General features: G+C 35.8%; 1 protein-coding gene across 1 annotated transcript in view; it reads right to left on the reverse strand.

Annotated features, from left to right (window-relative positions):
- The window catches only part of Cadps (calcium-dependent secretion activator 1), a 368,169-nt gene that overhangs the window by 68,416 nt on the left and 278,359 nt on the right, over nucleotides 1–21,394 (reverse strand). Inside the window, exons 22-24 of the mRNA XM_071582912.1 lie at nucleotides 19,533–19,656; nucleotides 18,566–18,586; nucleotides 9,384–9,496 (exon numbers count right to left, since the gene is read on the reverse strand). Of these exons, the coding sequence (XP_071439013.1) occupies nucleotides 9,384–9,496; nucleotides 18,566–18,586; nucleotides 19,533–19,656 (258 nt within the window). The remainder of the gene's footprint in view (nucleotides 1–9,383; nucleotides 9,497–18,565; nucleotides 18,587–19,532; nucleotides 19,657–21,394) is intronic.

Here is a 21,394-nt window from a genome sequence, read left to right on the forward strand (position 1 = left end):
TCAGTGTTAGTTCTCATTCTAAAAAGGGAAAGGCAACCATGCATAATAAATATAGATCGATAAGTTTGATTTTGCGTGCAACTAAAGTGGTACTCAGGATCATCAATAAAAGGATGGAGAGCAGAGCAAATAATTACTTAGGGGATCATCTGCATGGGTTCACAAAGGGGAGAGGAGGAACATGTGATGCCATAGCAGTGATAGGAATAGATAGGAACATAGAATGCAATCACAATAGATTTCAAGAAAGTGTTCAGTAGAGTGAATTGGACAGAATTAATGAATGAATTTCAGAAAATTGGAGTATATTAGAGGCATAGTAGACTTATCTACAACCTGCACATACCTGGCACTACCCAGGTACGAGTGGCAGATGAAGAGTCAGGATGGTCTGAGCAAATTGGTAAGCACAAGAGCATAAAGGAAGGTAAATAAAAGAGAGAGGAAAGAAGAGAAGCCTAGGCATGGTTGGGGAGGAGAGAGGATTGTTGAGAGAAATCAAAAAGAGGCAGAAAACATGGACACAGAGTGTTTTGATTTGGAATGGAATGTTGAAAACTGTGATGGAGGGGAGAGTGTTAAGCAAACGGGGAAGGGGTTGGAATAGGATTGGCATGTTGGATGGAATTAAGGGAGGAAGGAAGAATGCAGAATTGCAGAAGGGTTTACTGTAGTCTTGGATGCCACGTTGTGTTTAATTAGAAGAAACAAAGAAATGTATAGTTGTAGACTCTGTGTTCATCCAAAATCAACCTTAAATGGTACTGTGTTCATCCAAAATCAACCTTAAATGGTAGAGTTTGGATGAATCTACAACCTACAAATTTTTGTGTGCTTTATAAATGTGGATTAATTCTCTCTTTGGCAAGTGAAAATGTCCAGTAATTCTGCCAATGTTAATGCATTTCATTGTTTAAATTTTAAACAAACTACAAATGTAAGAAACAAACTATAACTCCATGAAAAAGCCACCTTTATAACCTGACAAATAGCACCACTTCAGCTAAACTGTAATTATCTTTGAAAATTATACTAACTACTAGAGCTACAGGAAACTTCCAATATGCTTTCAATATTCTTTTGAGATAATTTGAAGCCCTTAACATATAATATGGTCATACCTTCACCATTGAATCCATTAACTAAATATTTAGGTCCATGAATTCTGAACTCTTTATTTTGGATGAGGATATTTTATATCAAGAGCATGCCAAAGGATCAATATTACTTGCTATCAGAAATAAATATATAAATTCTACATAAATGTAATGCATTAGTCATTATGGACATTAATGATATTTTAGTAGAAGAGTTGGATACAAAAAATTTCTTACAATGAAATACACTACATGGTACTGTAAATATACTGACTCCTGCCTGTGTATATCCTATCCACCAAAAAGAACACACAAATTGAGAAAACTTCTTTTCAACGACAAAACCTATTTAAAAATATTTTAAACATGCAATACACAAAGAGAACTGAAGCAATATTTCACGAACGTGAGCAAATTTACAATATTCAGATTCACCTTTGTAAAGTAAGCCATTTTCTGTGAATCATTCACTGATAGATGCAATAGCATCCCAATCATTTATAGGATGCATGGCATTTTCTTTTAGCCTACTTTTTGAAAGGGTAACACATGGAATACCATGTTCCATCAAATAATCCTAAAAAAATACCAATGCTGGCAGAGAGATTTTAGTATGAGCAATGATTTTAATTTGACTCATAACTTGCATGGCCAAAAAAACAAAAGAAAACTGCTCAAAAATGGAGTAGCGATTTTGTCTGATAGCTTCATGAACACACTGGGCAATGATGAAATGATACGATATTATAATATTTAATATCATTCCAAGAATTGGTGGAATGGTGGAATTCAATATTATTTTTTGATTACAGTAAGTGTACTCTTACAACAAGGAAATATGTACATAGCTGCAAAGTGAGGAAATTATATCAATTAAACATAACCTTCTTGAATTACAGAATTTAGTCATGCAGGGTTATTGAATGATTAAATTAACAATGATTTTTTTACATTTTTTATCAAAACTGTATCACAATTTTTCACACCAGAAGGATACTTGTACTTTACTTTACATATCTTATATAAATCCATGTTACTGCATTTGCTAAAAGTTGTCAGTTTCCAAGATTTCAGATAAAAGATACATAATTTCAAGTAGTCTTAAAGAATACAGGGCCCTTGAAGAATCACTATATTGCCATCACCTGCATACATAACGAATGCAATGGAATTGCCATCTACACTAGATGGTACGATATTACCTTAAATTAAAGAAATAACCCTGAAGTGCCCTTTCTCTTTTTGTCCAATGAAATTCAACAATTTGTGAACAAATATATTCCCAATCATACTGCCTACATCTATACACACTATTTTTTGGAATATAAAGACCTATAACATTTGAGAAAGTGATCTCTGTGACTGAAGGAGCTGTTTGACCACTGCCACAAAAGGAAGAAGGAGATGATACATAAATAATGGACACTTTCCAGCAGATTAAATAAAAAAGTGAATTCGATGTTTTCTGCTTTCACTAATAATAACGTATTTTCCCATCAATAAGGCAAGCGTTATTTATACAAAAATGCTCAGATGATCAAAGAAATGATGATGCGCATTATGTAATGAAAATTGAAAAAATCTAAACATAGATGTATTTTTACACACACTATGTATAATTTTTACTCACATATATATTTGTATATACAGATGCACGGCATCTATACATGTTCACGATAACTATGAAGCCCTGGGTGCACGGTATCTATACAAATTCATGAGAACTACAAAGTTCTAGGTGCACGTAACCAATGGGAAAATACGGCAACCTACTGCAAATAATAAGATTGTTTAAAAAAACTTTGTTTGTTGAAAAATTATTTCTGTTCACACATGATCATATGATGAATTTAAATTTAGTTTATATTACAATGCATCAAGTAATCACTTTCTATAGAAAACCCTTTAAAGCAGTCTTGTTCTAAGGTCTCTAGAACTGCAGCTGGCAGGTAAAAGTAATGCTTACAGTGGAACCTCACCTAACAAGCATAATTTGTTCAAGAATCTTACTCTCAATGCAAAACACTTAGTAAGCAAAAAATATTTTTCCTTATAAATTAATGTAAAATACAATAACTCATTCCATGCAGGAAAGAAAAACTAAAAAATTATAATAAAACTAAAAATTATAAGTTTTTACAAAGAAAATTAAATATACTAATTGTTCAGTAGCATGAGCCATTTGTTGTCTCAGGTGTGAATTTATGGAATTTTAACAACATATTTAAAATGAAAGAATAACTTGGTATTTCTACATGTACTGTATTAAAATACAAACTAGGTTCCAACATTGAGTGCCATCGTCAGGTCATCATCATCATTTGATGATGAAGTCCAACGCCAAAACCTAGGTCATATTTTACTAAATTTTATGTGGAATTACCAAGTTACCTCTTTCATTTTAAATATAAATCGTCTTTTCTTCTATTGTGGAATGAACCAATCTGGAATGTGAATTCATTTTGCAGGAAACAAATCACATTTAGCCTTCTCTTCTGGACTTAAAACTCCAGTGAAGGCTCGCGGAGAATCTGAATGGCAAACAAGCAGGGATTCCATTTTCAAATTGCTACTTGCATTGGCACAAAATAGCAGTGAGAGATAGCCTTTCATTGGATTGTGGTTGGGCCGTGCATTCTCCACTAATGTCAAGTATGCTCATATCAGCATCTTTTTCCAGACGAGGCCTGTTTAGCCACAATGAAAAACCTGCTACAATTGGTAACCTCCAGAATCTACAAGCTTCTTGAAGCTGCTGATGAAATTCTCTGCTGCTTTTGTGTTGGATATTACTGATTCACCATGCCTCACAATGCTATAGATGCTAGGGTCTTCATATAAATTTATCAAACTACCCATGGCTTTGCTTAAATATTTCTTCTTCGGTCACTGATGATTATCATCATCTAAATGAGGTCAGGGATAATTACTTTCAGCTTCCCATTAATGATATTCTTGTTAAAAGTGTCACATTGCAATTACTTTTACTTTATCCATATGAGAAGTAACCTTTCAAAATTGTTGAGAATACATAATCATTGTGCAGTTATTCTTATATCCTTTGAAGCATTAAATTCCTTAATGTTGTCCTTGTTCTTGAGGATAGTGCTACTTGTTGATGTTGACTGATTGTATGTGTGTGCGATATCAACCAAGTCAAACCTCATTATCAGATTTCAATAATTTTAATTTTCATTTATACAGTTATTTTTATTCTCTTATGGCTGCCTTCTTGCAGATTTTTGGGAACTTTTTTGCAAGGTTTATTAAAATATGCAAAAAATATCACACAATATATCTGAACACGTTTGGGAAATGCATCATCACAAGCGACACCAAAATGCTAGTGGAACAAGTGCTAAACATAGGCTGACAAAGCAGGTACGCAATCCTGGACTTCCCCTCTCCTTATCACTCATTATGCAAAACATCACCCCTTAAGGGAATCATTTTTATACAATATTTTTTGGACAGTACATGAATTAATCATTCTGTAAGGTACTCATTAGATGAGATTCCACTGCATTTTTTCATTCAAAAATCAAAGAAAAGGACCTATTATTAATTTCCATTATTCATCCTAATATATTTATCTTTACGAATATTCAGACAAGCATGAACTTTTGGCAACACAAAACATACTTATCATTCTTTCATCAGATCATCATCTCCTTTACCCTGCTTTCCAGATTAGGGTTAAATCTAGATACTATCTCTACTAACATTGAGCTAGAACTGAAAAAATTTTCCAGTCACAAATAACCTCTTAATACATATTATGTATATATCTGGGATAGATTATGTGCCAATAGTATGTTGTGGTACATAATTAAGGAACCAAAACATACAGTGAGGAAAGTACGAGAGAAAAACTGACTTTTCTGCAGTTTTTCATCGGCTGTCTTCCCAGTTCCAAATTATTTACAAGCAGTTCATGGAATGTAATAATGTGTGAAGCAAATCTTCATATATTCATCACAAAATGAAACTACTTGTGTATTTTGTGAATTGTTTTACAGGGACTACCACCTTTGGCTGATAATTCTTATACCATTTTGCAACATTAGCTTTTTTAAGGAAACTTATTTTGTACAATCCACTCTAAGCACAAGAGTAACACAATAGAGTAATACTTGGATCAAAAAGTTTCACGGAATCTTGGGCACTCTGCAGTCGATACTACAAAATTATAAAATGTTTGTTTGTCAACAGAAAATAACTTAGTAGGAATAAATATTGGTTCTGGAACAAATGTTCTTCTTTTTGACTTTTTTTTCTTAAGAACCAATGAAACTAGAATCCAAAGAACCTAGCTGACCTATCCGTAGTCAAAATATTCCCCTTTTGAATGCAAACTCCTTTTTCATTCTATCCCAATAGGGGGGGACCTCTAATCCCATCCTGAGGAGAAGGTGGTAATTGGAACTATATATTGGGTTTGTTAAATTAAACCACCTTATTATTTAATTATTGAACCAAATTAAGTGATTGAGCACCCAAAATCAACTTCATACCAGGGATGAAGATTTTGCAGACGTTCAAATCTGTCTTGCATTTGGAGTTGGGGCACAGTCTATGAAGAGGTAGGACGTGACGCTAAAAGAGGGAAGGTGAGTAGTCATGTTCAAATATGGAAGCATTGAGGCTTTGCAGATGATGGTCGAGTGATGATTAAGAATTAAAAATGTGATTAGCATGGATCAAGAGAATAGGGAAAGGTATTTTCAGTGTCTGGAGGGTGGCAGCTATCAAGTGGAGATACAACTAGTGAGTGGCAGGTTTGATATGAACTGAAGTGAGGAATTAGATATTGAGAATTGTAATTTTTGTGTCTATTTAAGTGATGCTGGGGCTGGAGGGTGTGATGGTAAATAGATAAAACGAGGCAAAGAGAGAAGTATTGATATGAGAGATGAATCTGGAGAATGAATCAGTGGGTAGTGTGTCAAAGATATATAATATGTCACCGAAAAAGTAAATTTAAAGAAATATCCTGGACGTCAGTGTAGAGAAAAACTCTTGAAGACATCTCATAAAAAAGTTGTCAAATGAGATAGCCATCCTTCTGCCCCAAGAAGTACTCATGACCTGCACTAGTGTCACTTATCTGTGAAAGCAAAAGGACTTTTTTCTAGCATGAAGTGAGATAAAGTAAGAAGATATTTTTGGAGGGAAATGGAAAGGTAAATGTCAAGAAAGAAAGTTCAGTGCGACACCTTCTCTGTGGCATATGGAATTGCTTAGGTAGGAGACATCTAATACAACCACTATAAAGTAGCTTTACAGAGGAAGTTGAGGACTGTGGAGCCTTTCTATGTTACACTAGTAAATGATGGAGGAGTTGAGGAGACAAGTGGGTGGAGATGGAAATCAATGAATGTAGAAATACATTCATTTGGTGAATTGATATTAAATATATTTGTTCAGCATCATTGGCTTGGTTTGTGTAATTTGGGTAGCAATACTTTAAGGTCATTCTTGGGGCCACGTGAATTGAGCTATGATAATATTTCCGAATGGATGACCAGATGACAATCAAATCAAAAAGGAGACACCATTAACTACAGAAAACCCTCTCCAAAATAACAACAATATTTACGCTTTTGAAAGAATTTAACCCTTTGGGTGTAAATTATGACACATCCATCTGCTCTCGTACTTGGGCATTTACACTGTTTTCATGCTGGAGCTTGCAGTACTAATTCTATGAATTTGGTTCTACTCAAATGCTCTAAAGGTGACCAACCCATAAGTATATCCTATTAAAATCTTAAATGACAAATGAATTTTAACAAAACTGTGGATTTTATGAAGAAATACTAATAACTTTTGATATCATTCTCCAACTTTTTATAGGGTTCTAAACATATACTGCTAGTATCATTGATAGTGACTTGTGAATTTTTGTTTACATATTGTATTGTGCAATTGTAGTGCATATAACACATTGTATTGATATTTAAGATCAAACATTCCTGAAATATGTGCACCATGTTTTCATTGAGTGGATTTTAGGAAAATAGGTAGATGTTGTACAAGTTAACATACATTATTTCAACCTAGATGGGAATTAATAGAATGAAATAATGGCAAAGAATGAGATTTACTGTTTAAAACTAAAGTCAATATGAAAAATAAAAAGGATGAAAAGTAAATTAAGATGAAAAGTAATCTTCTACTACACTTTTAAATAAAAATATTTTGTGTGGGTATTAAGAAAAAATGTACATTGTGAATGTAATTGCATACAAATTCTATAACTTTAAAGCACAATTATTATTTTTAAGATCCAACATTGTTATCCCTATATTTAGTCAAACCTGTTATCTTTGGGTTAGGATTAATGCAGACCATTCACAAACATGAATCATGATGTCTACAATCATATATATGAACATACATACACCAATATGAACATACCTGCCAACATTAAAATTGACTTTATACATTTTTTGTTTACCATTAGAGATTTATGCGGCCATTGAGACTTGGTTTATCATAAGGTTTTCTAGTGGCCAAAATGGACCCAAACTTTGGATAATTTGGTCTAGAAATTAAATGTAAAAATTCTAATATTCCTGTATCTTGCTATAATTGGAAAGTGAACGTTAATTGCGGTCAATGGAAATTAATCGTTATGTTATTTTCATATATTTTCCCTGGAAAAATGATTGAAGAATTTTCATATTTACTGCTGTCACTACTACCTGCTTACAAGAGTACAAAAGAGGATTATATACTTACATAATTATACAATGCACACCCATGAGTAAAATTCCAGTTCAGCAGATATTTTTTGTGGGTATGTATTCTCTAAAATATTTTAATGGGTCAAAAATAATAAAGTTAACAAGGGGCTCTCAAACATGCAAACAAATTAATGAAACCAAAACTGAATATGTAACTTCAGATGCCTATGAACTAAATATTTAAATTTCAGATTAAAGGAAAAAGTACATTATTGCCATAGAATATTAAAGCTAATTTGAGACTCTAAAGATATGAATACTGAATCTCTTCATTAGTTCCAGAATCCAATACCAAACACATATTTAATTTAAAGAAAACATACAAAAAGAGAGATGTCATGGATCACCTAACAAAGATATATTTTGCAAAAACCAAAAGGAGAATTTCAGGATTAAAAAAGTATCATCTGGAACCTATTTGTACTGGCTACAACTAGCATCAGTAACTAATTTTTCTCAACCATAGTGAAAACATTCACAGAGAATTAATTACTTCTATATCTTTAGCACTATCACTATAAAATGCTGACGAAATCCCTGCTGAAGTCAAATTTGGTCTTTTAGACATGGGTTTTCAACATCAAATTGTGAATTACACTTAAATAAGATCACATGAGATAAGATTAACTATTTAAGAAAGTAATAAGCATGAAACTCATACTAGAATGAAAGTCCTTGTGCACATATTGTCTCATGCCAAAAGGGAAACATTTTCATTGTTGATGATTAAGCCATTCTCAGCTGGAATAACTGCAACAATTTAATCAGGAGTCACAATGCTTAAATGCCATATTTACTCATAAGATGTATTCCACAGTAAATATGATTTTTTTCCTTTCCTTGTGACATAAAAATACAAATATTAATTGAAATGTATTCTGGTTGAACAATTAGCAATTCAATCATGTTGAAACTGGTGACAGCAATGCCCTATTATATAATGAGAAAAAAGTATTGGTATTTGTAAGCATTTTATGGCAAAAGGTTTGCTTGTGCAGGCTTTATTTTAGCCCAATGGCATTTTATACATGCATTGAAATTTGGTATATGCAGATATCACACCAAACTTTACATGGACGATCGAAAAAAGGGAGTTTTGTACACTGGTAAAAATGAAATATATTTACAAATGCAAGCTGAAACGGGACTGGAAAGAAAATGAAAGAATGATTCAAATATTAAATCACTTCTTGATACTATCTCAATTTCAATGACTACCCACCAAATGATACTTAAGAAGTAATTATTTTGTTGGGGAATTTTTGGGCAACAAGGATTTTTTTAACCAAAAATAGAGCAAACCACTACCAAGGACTTTCACTCAAGGTAATGTTAGCAACTTAATTCATGCAGCAGAAAAGTTACGGCAACTATCATTAAAGATTTATCTAAAATATAATGGGAATATTACCTTCTAGCTTACCTGATAATAAAGGTTAATAAGGCTAGTAGACTGGGTTACTCAAATGGTAGAGAATATGTATTAGCTGTACAAAATATTATATAGCATTATCTAGTCAGAAATTAATTTTCCTACCTCAGCATAATGTTCTTCATTTTGTTGAAGAAGATCCACACAAAGCTCAGCAAGATGAATTAGATCTTCTAGCTTCTTGCTTGGGGCCACAGTAACTTCACCACTGAGGTCATCTATTGAAAAAGCTCTACTTATTACTTGTTGGTATTATGAACCAATTGCTTAATCTACTAGGCTTTAATTGTTCCTAAGTAGCTAAAGTGATGCAATAGAATTTTCTACCATTGAAAAAAATTAAAAACAATGGAAAAGAAATAAAATTACAGGGTTAATCAGGCTCAAAGTTCAACTACATATGCATGAAGAGTCATTTTACACTTCAATCCCCACATAGCTGTAGAACTTCCATGTTTGCAAAAAAGAAAAAGTGTAAGCATTTCACAGTGGTACATTATCTCTTTTTTTCTGTTATTTGATCTGATTTCATTCACCATTATGCAATATTAGAGGCTCTCTTACATAAAATTGCTGCAGAGCTAGGTTTAATTAAAAAATGAGTTATTGAAATAATCCCCCTGTAAAACCTTCACATCAAATGTATAAGACCTGAAAACCACCCAACAATTGCCAATTTTGGTTGGTTCAGGATTGGCAAGGGCTGAATGGAATAAAGTCATTTCATGCATGTACACAAAAGAATCCACTACGTTTACAGGAGGGATGATGACATAAATGAATTAAACCTCAGGATAAAAAAAACAAAGAAGTGCAACAAAGCTGATGATGATAATGAGTGCAGCTAAACTATTTGTGAAACAAAGTCACTTAAAAACATTCAAGGAGAATTAATGCACACCCTGTCACTCATTTCAAGTTTCATTGAGAAATTCTCCATCGTGAAACAACCCTGACACAATAGGAAAATATGTGACACCAGATAACATAAATATGCTAGAATCAATGAAAGAAATTTTAAATACATGTTTTCTTCCTATCATCTTCTATAAAAACGTGTGTGATCTTTTTAAATTTTTCAGAAAAATTCAGATTCAGCTTCCAAATGAAATTAAACCTCAAAAAATGAATGCAATAATACACAATTTTGTTTCTGATATAATAGATATTCTATTGGTTCTTGTTTATGATTTTATCTATTCCATAGAATTGATAGCACTCCCAAATAAAATAGTTTCTTGTAATCCATTCTGGAATAAAAATACGATGGCATTTCAGGTATAACATTACCTGAGGAGTTAAAAACTATTGCCTCACCTCACCTCAGAAAAAATCACTCTCAAATGGGCAAACAGGCAACTACATCCAGATTGTATTCTATATTCTATGTTCCTCTCTCTCAGTGGCCTCATTACTGCAATGACAGCATGCGTTCCTCTCCCCTTCCTGAACCCAAACTAATCAACCCCTAAAAAATCATTTACCCTGTTATCCACCCTTTTGTTGATGATTGGGAACCGAGGACCACTTTAGATGCATGTGAAATCAAACTTACTGTTCTCTAACTCTCGCATATTGTAGCCTTTACCTTTTTTGGAATAGGAACCAACACTGATCTGACAAAATCTTCTCGCCAGATTCCTCTCCCATAGATGCTATGAATTAGTCCAAAAAAATACCCCTACCACCTTTTCCTAAACCTTTAAGTAGTTCCACTGGAATGCTGTCCACCCCTATGGCCTTATTTGATTTCTTTTCCCTTAATGCCCTTTCTAACCCCATCTTTGAAGAAGCCTGGACTTAAACTATCTTCATCTATGACATATTCTCTTTTTATGCCTAACCTTGCTAGCCTAAGTTCTTTACCATACAGTTGGTTCTTCTATATATTACTTCCACCTTTCTTAGATCTTTTCTGGCTCAGCTAATATTTTTTCACACTTATCTTTGATTGTTAACACAGATTTTCCCTTCTTACTTCCATACAGTGTTTAAACCTACAGGTATGGAGCACCAATTGCATCCTTCCTCTACGAACTTTCCATATCATTCTTGCATGCATCTTTCAGCATGCTTCTTTGGCTCTATTTGTTATCCGTCTCAAGTTATTATTTAACTCTTTACTCTTCCTCCTGTCCAACTCTGTGTTTACATTCTTCCGTTTCCTTCTCTCATCTATCTTTCTAATCATTTCATCCATGGTTTCTTTGTCCTTTCCCTATTAACGGTGCTTGTATTTTCTTTTGCGACTTCTGATGCCCCTTTTTTTGATATATTTCCACCTTCATCATTACTAACTCTGTTCCCTGACTCCTGATTTTCTTTAAAGCTTGATGATACTTCTTTGCCAATCCAGTTAAAAGTTTTATATGGATGGGATAATCCTAATTCCCAAAAATGCGTCCAAACAAAACACTTCCTTTGATAAATGTAACAGTGTCTCCATTCTAGCATCCTTCTCACCCTCTGACCCGCAACTCAAAACTCAAAACAATAGAACAGGTACTTAGCTGAATCCTTGATTCCTTGAATGAACCAGGAATTAGTATTAGACATTATTTACCCCAACCTTCAGATATTTTCATCCCTCCTCCACTCCCAAAACCTTCCATATTCCCCTCACACTTAAAAAATTTGGTGAGCTGCAGGTGTCCAGAGACTTACCCAGGAATTGAACCTGGGACCCTCCAGTCAGTACCCCAACGCTCTACCCCTTGGACTACTGCAACCCACACACACACATATATATATATGTGTGTGTTCTATCCTTCTCTTCCTTGAGAAAGGTGGTGTTGACAACCTAAAATTCAAAACCTGGAGAGTTTCTTTTCTTTTTTTGGGTGTTTCTGTGTTTCTGTGTTTTTTTGTCTTTGTCCACTAGTGCTAACTTCATATACATTGTTATTCACATCCATGAGACTTTCACGAAAGTGATATATATAATATATATATATCCACTCCCCGGACTACAACCTTGACGTGATGGAAGGGCTTGTGCATTCCGATGACCCCTAGAGCTGTGCTGGTGGGAGTAATAATAATTTCTCCAGATATGGCCACCCATGCCAGATAGGTCGAAGGTTAGGAGCCAGACGAAAGGTAGTCCACGCAGCATCTGTTCCTCAGTGAGGCAGCTGCAATGGCATCTGACCCCAGTGGGGCGGCCAGTAAGTGATGGTGTCACGTTAAAAACACTATTGAGGAAGGCAAGGGGAAACCACCTCAATTATCATTCCCAAGATAAGTATGATGGTCACTCAAGAGATTTTGAGTCCTGGCAACTATGGGGCTCGGCCCAATTGGCCGTGTGTCGTGCCCGGCAGCGGGGGAGGCAAGGTTTCCGCGGTCGTCATCCCACGAAACCCTTGCAAAGGAAAACTATCAGCAGCAGGACAGAAGACACAGGAGAAGAAGACCAAATTAGTTAGAATAGGAACGTGGAATGTTAGAACAATGATGAGGACAGGGAAATTGGAGAATGTTAAGCGAGAGATGGAAAGGGGAAATATAGATATTTTAGGTCTATGCGAGGTGAGATGGAAGGATAGCGGGGATTACTGGAGTGATAAGTATAGAATAATATACAGCGGCGGGGACGAGAGCCAACGAGGGGTTGCCATAGTATTAAATGAAGAGGTTGGAAGAAGTATAGTCAACATAGACCAGGTAACAGATAGAATACTACTAGTAGAGATAAAAGCAGAACCGACAAACTTGGTTATTATTCAGATATCCATGCCACTGAGCAACCATAAGGAAGAAGAGGTCGATAGGATATATGATCAATTAGAAGACATGATCGCGGGTATTCCTTCAGGGAAACATTTGATAGTGATGGGGGTAGGTGAAGGAAGAGATGGTTATGAGGTGGAGGACTACGGTTTAGGCACAAGGAATGACCGCGGGGAGCAAGCAGTTGAGTTCTGCAGGAGACAGGGGTTAGTCATCACCAACACTTGGTTTAGACACCACAAAAGACACAGGTATACATGGAAAATGCCAGGTGACTCAGAAAGGTATCAGCTAGATTATATTCTGGTTAGACGCATGTTTAGGAACAGTGTAATAAATTCCCACAGCTTCCCGGGAGCGGATGCGGACTCTGACCACAATTTAGTTGCTATGAAATGTAGCGTCCATTTCAAAAAGATATGCAGGGGCGTCAGGTTAGAAAATGGAATGTAGAAGTATTAAATGGATTGAAAAGGAAGGAGTACCAACAGCCTATATAGGAAATCATGGAGGATAGTAAAGAGCTAAGTTCTATCGAAGAAAAATGGGAAAGTATCAAGAAAGGGTTGTCTAAAGCCGCAAAAGACACTATTGGAACTGTTAATGCGAAAAGGACTAGGAAACAATGGATCACGGGTGAGATGATTACAAAGATGGATGAGAGGAGAAAATGGAAGAATGTAAATACAGAGATAGGAAAAATGAAGTACAAAGAGTTAAACAATAAATTAAGGCGGGCAACAAATAGGGTAAGGGAAGCATCGTGGAAGACGCAGTGCAAGGATATGGAAAGTTTGCAGAAGAAGGGTGAAATTGGTTCACTGTACAGCAAAGTTAAATCTTTATCAGGAAGTAAGAAAGGAAATCTATGCTAACAGTTAGAGATAAGGCGGGTAAGATAATAGTTGACACAGGAAAGATCCAAGAGAGATGGAAGGAATATAGAAGAACTGTATAGTAAAGGATTTAGACCAACAAAGTTAGACAAAGAAAAGGAACATGACCTAGAGAAAGATAGCTTAGGTCCAGGCATACTCGGCGATGAGATAGAAAGGGGATTAAGGGAGATGAAACTAAATAAGGCCGTGGGGGTGGATAGCATTCCTGTGGAACTACTGAATTGTTTGGGAAAATGTGGGAGGAAGAGGCTATATGGGATGATTTGTAGTATCTATGAGGAAGGAATCTGGTCGGAAGACTTCGTGAGATCCGTTTTAGTTCCTATTCCGAAAAAGGTAAAGGCTACGTCATGTAAGGACTACAGGACAATAAGTTTGATATCCCACGCAGCTTAAGTTGTTCTAAGGATCATAAACAAAAGGATAGAGAGTAGGGCAAATGATTACTTGGGGGATGACCAGTTTGGGTTTAGGAAGGGGAGAGGTACGCGCGATGCCATTGCAGAAATGTGATTATTGAGAGAAATATAGAACACAACCAGGAGGTATTTGCCTGTTTCGTAGATTTTGAAAAAGCATTTGATAGAGTGAATTGGGAAAAACTAATGAGTATATTGAAGAAATTAGGAAGAGATTGGAGGGACAGGAGGCTAATGCACAACCTGTACATGTCTCAGACTACTCAGGTGCGAGTGGAAAACGGAGAGTCCGGATGGGCAGTGATAGGAAGAGGTGTAAGGCAGGGTAGGCCATTATCACCATTGCTTTTCAACCTGTATGCAGAGGAAATCATTAAGGAGGCATGGAAAGAACTGGTGGTAGGAATGAAAGTGGGCGGGGAATTCATAAAATCAGTTAGGTTTCCTGATGACCAAGCTTTAGTTTGTCACTCAGCCAAGAGTTGCAAGCATTTGCTGAGTGACTGGGAAATTCAGTGAGACAGGTATGGGATGAGAATCAATATTAATAAAACAAAGGTTATGCGATTTTCTAGAAAGAAAAAGGCTAAGCTTAACATTAGAATAGGAGGGCAAAAACTAGAGCAGGTAGAACAGTTTACGTATCTCGGAAGTGTTTTGGACCAACACGGTCAAAGTAGTAGGGACGTAGGGAGAAGAATTTTGCTAGGCAAAGAGGCTTTCACAAGGAGGAGGGAGTTGATGACGGGGACGTTGAGTAATGATGTTAAGGAAAGACTCGTAAAAACTCTGATATGGAGCGTAGCTATGTATGGCGTGGAAACGTGGTCATTGAAGCAGGAGGATAGACGTAGACTGGAGGCTTTTGAAATGTGGGTGTGGAGAAGAATGGAGAAGGTGAAATGAACAGAGAAGAAAACAAACGAGGAAGTACTTGGTATGGTGGGCGAAGAGAGGGGTTTGTCGGGAGCAATCCTATGGAGGCAGGAAAAGTGGCTGAAGGGGGTATTGACTGGCAGTGGGATGTTGAAGACAGTAATTGAGGGGAGAATGTTAGGCAAACGAGGAAAGGGAAAGAACAGGATAGGGATGTTGGACGGGATGAAGGGAGGAAGAAAGTACTCAGAGCTGAAGAGGGACCTGATGTAAAGTAGGATGTTGTGTTTTGCTAGGGGTCACAAATTATTTAATTAGTAATTTTGTCCATCCAAAAACCTAACTTAACCGGTAGATACCTAATAATAATATATATATATATATATGTATCTATATATATATATATATATATATATATATATATATATATATATATATATATATATATATATATATATATATATATACCCAGGACTACAACATTGACATGGTGGAAGGGCTTGTGCATTCTGATGACCCCTAGAGCCGTTCTGGCGGGAGTAATAATAATTGCTCCTGGAAGGGTTATCCACGCCAGATAGGTCGAAGGCTAGGAGCCAGATGAAAGGTTTTCCACGCAGCATCTGTTCCTCAGTGAGGTGGCTGCAATGGCATCTGACCCCAGTGGGGCGGCCAGTAAGTGATGGTGTCACGCTAAAAACACTATTGAGGAAGGCAACTGGAAACCACCTCAATTATCATTCCCAAGATTTAAATGATGGATACTCAAGAGAATATGAGTCCTGGCCACTACAGGGCTGGGCCTAATCAGTCGTGTGTTGTTCCCGGCAGTGGGGGGGCAAGGCTTCCACGGTCGTCATCCCACGAAACCCTTGCAAGAGAAAACTGGCAGCAGCACGACAGAAGACGCAGAAGAAGACCAAATTAATTAGAATAGGAACGTGGAATGTTAGGACAATGATGAGGACAGGGAAATTGGAGAATGTTAAGCGAGAGATGGAAAGGGGAAAAATAGATATTTTAGGTCTATGCGAGGTGAGATGGAAGGATAGCAGGGATTACTGGAGTGATATTTATAGAATTATACACAGCGGTGGGGACGAGAGCCAACATGGGATTGCCATAGCATTAAATAAAGAAGTAGGGAGAAGCGTAGTCAACATAGAACAGGCAACGAATAGAATATTTCTAGTAGAGATAAAAGCAGAACCGACGAACTTGGTTATTATTCAGGTATACATGCCACCGAGCAACCACACGGAGGAAGAGGTCGATAGGATATACGACCAGTTAGAGGACATAATCGAGTGTGTTCCTGCAGGGGGCCATTGCTTTCCCTGTGCTGGTTATGGTTTCCCAGGAAGATGTAATACTGGAAAAATCACATGGCTTGGGTGGAGCTGCAGGTGCCCAGAGACTTGCCCGGGAATCGTACTTTTATATATATATATATCAAAAACCTGAGATCCACCAACCCTTTGGTGCCCTCTCCTGACAAATTTCCTCATATTTCCCCTGCTTGCAACTGCCCCCAATGTAAAACATCCCTACTTATCGGACCTGCTCTCCCCTCCCTATGTCCCCTCATTGCCCCCTCACCTCGTTCCCATGCTAATTGCCTCTCAAAAAACTTTATTTATCTTTTGTCATGCAACCAATGCACTTAATTTTACGTAGATGAATGCATTACCCCTTATCCATTTGAATGAACAATCACCGGTACTCCTGCAATTCTGCCTCACTCTCTTCTCTTCCTATCCCTCCACATGCAAATTCCCACAACCTTTCATTTGACCAATGTTTTGCTCTTGGCATCCTAGAATCCCTACCCGATTCAGCCACCAATATTGAGGTAAAAACTCGAGAATCCGCATATATACTAGCTTTCTGATGTTTTAAATTTCCCACCCTTAACCGCCATCTTTAATTCCCCTCCCAGCATTCCGTGCACCTTTCCCTTCCTACCCCCAGACCCCTAACTTCTCTCCAAAGTCTTATTTGAAGAAGGCCTCAGAGAAGGCAAAGAGCTCAAACAATCTACTATATGAGTGTCCTTTTAAGTGTTATCTATGTGATTTTTCGGGAACAGATCTTCCTGGGAAACCATAACCAGCAGAGGAAAACGAACAGGCCCCCTTACCCTGATGTGCAAATTTCACACACCATCAGATGTAGTATTGAATGAACTCTACCATTACCTACCAAACAGAACTTTGGGTTGATTTCTGTGTTTATGCTCTTTTATGTATACATATAGGTGTGTGTGTATGAGTGCATGTATGTATGTGTATATATTGCAGCTATCATCTATCGCATCTAAACATTGTAATCAAATAAGGCACATCACTGATTCATCTACTGATGTGACTTCTGCTCACATATGACTGACCATGTTGGATGCTGTTCAACCATTTATGGGTTCCTGTTATCAGCATTAACATATTTTGAGTCCATCAAATTTATTTCAGCCTCTAAATTGCTCATTAGCTATAACTCCTCTAAGTGCATGAAAATGGGTAACTGCTGCTTCCAAAACGTTGAATAAAACATAAAAACTATAACCATAATGGAAGTTTTTTACAAAATGACTCTTCTGTGTTGGATGAATTGAAAACCTAAAACTACAATTTTATTGTAAAAATTGCAAATAATAGATGACATGCAAACAATACTACAGGTACTTGCAAGACTTTAGAGATTTCAGTTTTGCCTCTGTGGCAAGCAACAATAGAAAGTACTCAGATATGGGCCAAATCATTGCAACACTGATAGATTCACTTTCCATATGAAACACATGATCAGTTTTCAGAAAACTTAAGTTAGTGCAGAAGTTCATTACTTAACTGAGTATGTACATAACTGAAATTTCTGTTCCTCTTATCAAGGGTAAATACATTGCTTACTAGCAGAATTTCTTCTAAAATCCATTAATATTATTGGACATTCCTCTTTTTGGCTGGTTGCTCCATATCCCCATATCATACAAAATTACCATCAATTTAAAGTGCTGGAAATAATTTCCTCACTCCATCTTTCAAAACTTTTGATTCAGTTCTTCTCATAAAAAATTAGAAATTACACAGAAATTTAAGTAAAAATGAAACTATCAAGGAGCATTAGCTGGGCATCCATGGAATCTCATAACACTCATTATTACTTCACTCAATTGAGGACATGATAGCAGCTAACAATTTAGCATGATTCATTTTGTGGGATGCTTATTCCCAAGATCGTAAATTCGACAAGAACAGGTTTCTTAAGATCATGCATAATTATTTTTAATATCAAACCCATACATTGATAACACATAAATAAAGGCCTTGTAAGCATGCATCAAGAAAAATATAAATTAGCAATTTACCTTGAACTGTTCCTTCTCCACCTTTCCAAATGAAGGGGAAAATAATTACAAAACTGAGCGGTCAGTTAGTCTGAGGTGAAACTAATTAGGTACTTATTTGGTATTCCAGATGCTTTAGTGACATTTGTAGTCTTGAAAAACATTTCTATCCATATAAACGGTGTTATATATTACCTCTATTCCAACACCATTCCCAATATACTCATTCAAATTATTAGAGTTTGAAAATTTTAAACTAATCTGTAGGCAACATTTAATAAAGGTCAATAATATTCACAAGCAATGGGATGCAATGGAACCAAATGGGAGTTAAAATGTAAAATCTCTGTCAACACAAGAAAAAAGTCTACACAATGACCACTATTGACAGAGATATATGCTGTCAGGGTTAAGAAAATGAATGGGATATCCTTATTGAATGGCTTTTATTAAACTGGTGATCTCCCAATGACACATAGAATTGCATCATTTCATAGGGAACTTAATTTCATCAATCATCTATCATCTCATACCTTAAAACTATGCATACATATTTACTAGTTTTGACCACTGAGTGTCAGGAAAATTATCCTGATTGAACTGTAGCATTAAAAAAGAAAATTTGGGAGTCCTCCAATAAAATTGGATTGGGTTACATCTTATAATTAATTTTAAAGTTAGAAATTTATAATTCAACACATATATATATTCAAATATAATGAATGATAGAGTGGCTTGCCTAAATAACAGATACCTAAAATGCATGCCTGACATGATTTTAAAATGGTCAAAGAGCAATTAATTACTTAGTCTCCTCAATTTATGAATCTATTACAATTTTGGCTGCTCAGGTAAAAAAATGAACATTTCCCTTAATTCCATGATAGAACTAACAACAAACACATATAAACTAAAGAATCCTGATGCTAACAGTAGAAAATATCCACAAATATATATTGAACTTGAGACATTAAAATTTGCCTTGTACCTTCAATATTAGCTTCAGCAGATAATCTAGTATAATTAACCAGGGCAGCTGTCTCTAAGCATTTCTTGATCATGCCTCGAACTTCCTCTGGTGGCACAGGTGTGACAATATCCTTCATAAGAACCTATGTTTGAAGAGTAAAATAAAAAAATAATTAAATAAATAAATAAATATATATATATATATATACATTCAAACACGAAATCCCGGCAAACGGCGAATAAATACTCATATATACAGAAACAGATATAAGGAAAAGGGATAGGAACACATATAAAGGACGAACACAATAGAGGTGGGGAAGGCGGAATCGAACGGATCACAAGAGTAAAAATATTTCCTCAACCGGGACTCGAACACCGGATCTTTCCACTTGCCGGGCGGATGCTCTTAAGAGCATCCACCCGGCAAGTGGAAAGATCCGGTGTTCGAGTCCCGGTTGAGGAAATATTTTTACTCTTGTGATCCGTTCGATTCCGCCTTCCCCACCTCTATTGTGTTCGTCCTTTATATGTGTTCCTATCCCTTTTCCTTATATCTGTTTCTGTATATATGAGTATATATATATATATATATATATATATATATATATATATATATATATATATATATATATATATATTTGGACTGCACAATAGAACACAAATAAAATAGTAACACTTAAAAAGACATTCACATTGTAGATTGTTTATGCTTTCGGCCTTCTCAGATGCCTTCTTCAAGTAAGACTTACTTGAAGGCCATATATTTATATATATACTAAAATTTACAGGTACCTCTATAGTTTGACATAATAATCATAAGCAGAGGAAATTCAACAATTTAGTCAAGGATAATCGTTCAGTTCTGCCACACTCAGCTGATCTTTACCAAGTTTACTAAATGACAAAAATTAAATGTTTGATAAATATAGTCCATAGTACAATTTCAAAGTTTTACCTAGCTTATTTTCATTTTCTATTTTCATTAAATTTGGTAAAGCTACAGGTGTCAGACATCCTGATTTGAAACCTGGACCCCGGTCCCCGCCTCATTTATTATATGAATGCTGTTCCTACTAACAAACCTGGGTAACATCACACATATGGATATTAGAAGACGCATAGAGTTAGTGGAAGATCTGATGCTGGATGCAGGGCAAATTTGGCTACTGAGGTATTTTTTAAGCTTATACCACCCATTAGGTACAATCCTTGGACCCATGGTTGTAGACTGACTCAAACCCATAGTTGCAGACTGACTCCAGAAGCCTGAATTAGGTACCATACATAAAAACATTCAGTTAGATATACGCATATAAATGAAAACATTCTGGAGGTGTGCAAACCTTCACTATTATTGATTTTGAAGTGAGTCAATTTTTTTGCACATTGCATCAATTCCAAAAAGATTCATGAATGATATTACGGTCACATACATAAACATTTTTTGCATGTTAATTTCCTTTGTAGGAAAACAGACGTGATTAAGTTCGCATCTTTTTATAACAATGAACAGGGAAGTGTGTGGTACACAATGAAAGACTTTATCCAACAAGATTTGTGAAAATTATTATTACCTTTCATTTGCCCAGAGACCACAATACAAAAATACCAGGTGGGTGGTGTATGTACATGATATAAGGCACGTCAAAATTGCCATATAGAGCATACTACTTAAAGCAGTGGATATCTAGACATTTTGTACATTTTTCAAGAGACTGGATAGAATACATTCAATTCATAAATACTTCATTATATGAACTTATTAATGAGTTGCCAATTGGAATGGAAAAAAGTAATTAATTTCATTAGATTTTGTAGTCACAGTAAATTGAGTCAACTGTCTTAGCTGTAGTTACTTAAAATTGAGCCAACTGTCAA

The sequence above is a fragment of the Hetaerina americana genome, unplaced genomic scaffold (assembly GCF_022747635.1).
Source record: "Hetaerina americana unplaced genomic scaffold, ioHetAmer1.1.p SCAF_12, whole genome shotgun sequence".
NCBI classification, from domain to species: Eukaryota; Metazoa; Arthropoda; class Insecta; order Odonata; family Calopterygidae; genus Hetaerina; species Hetaerina americana.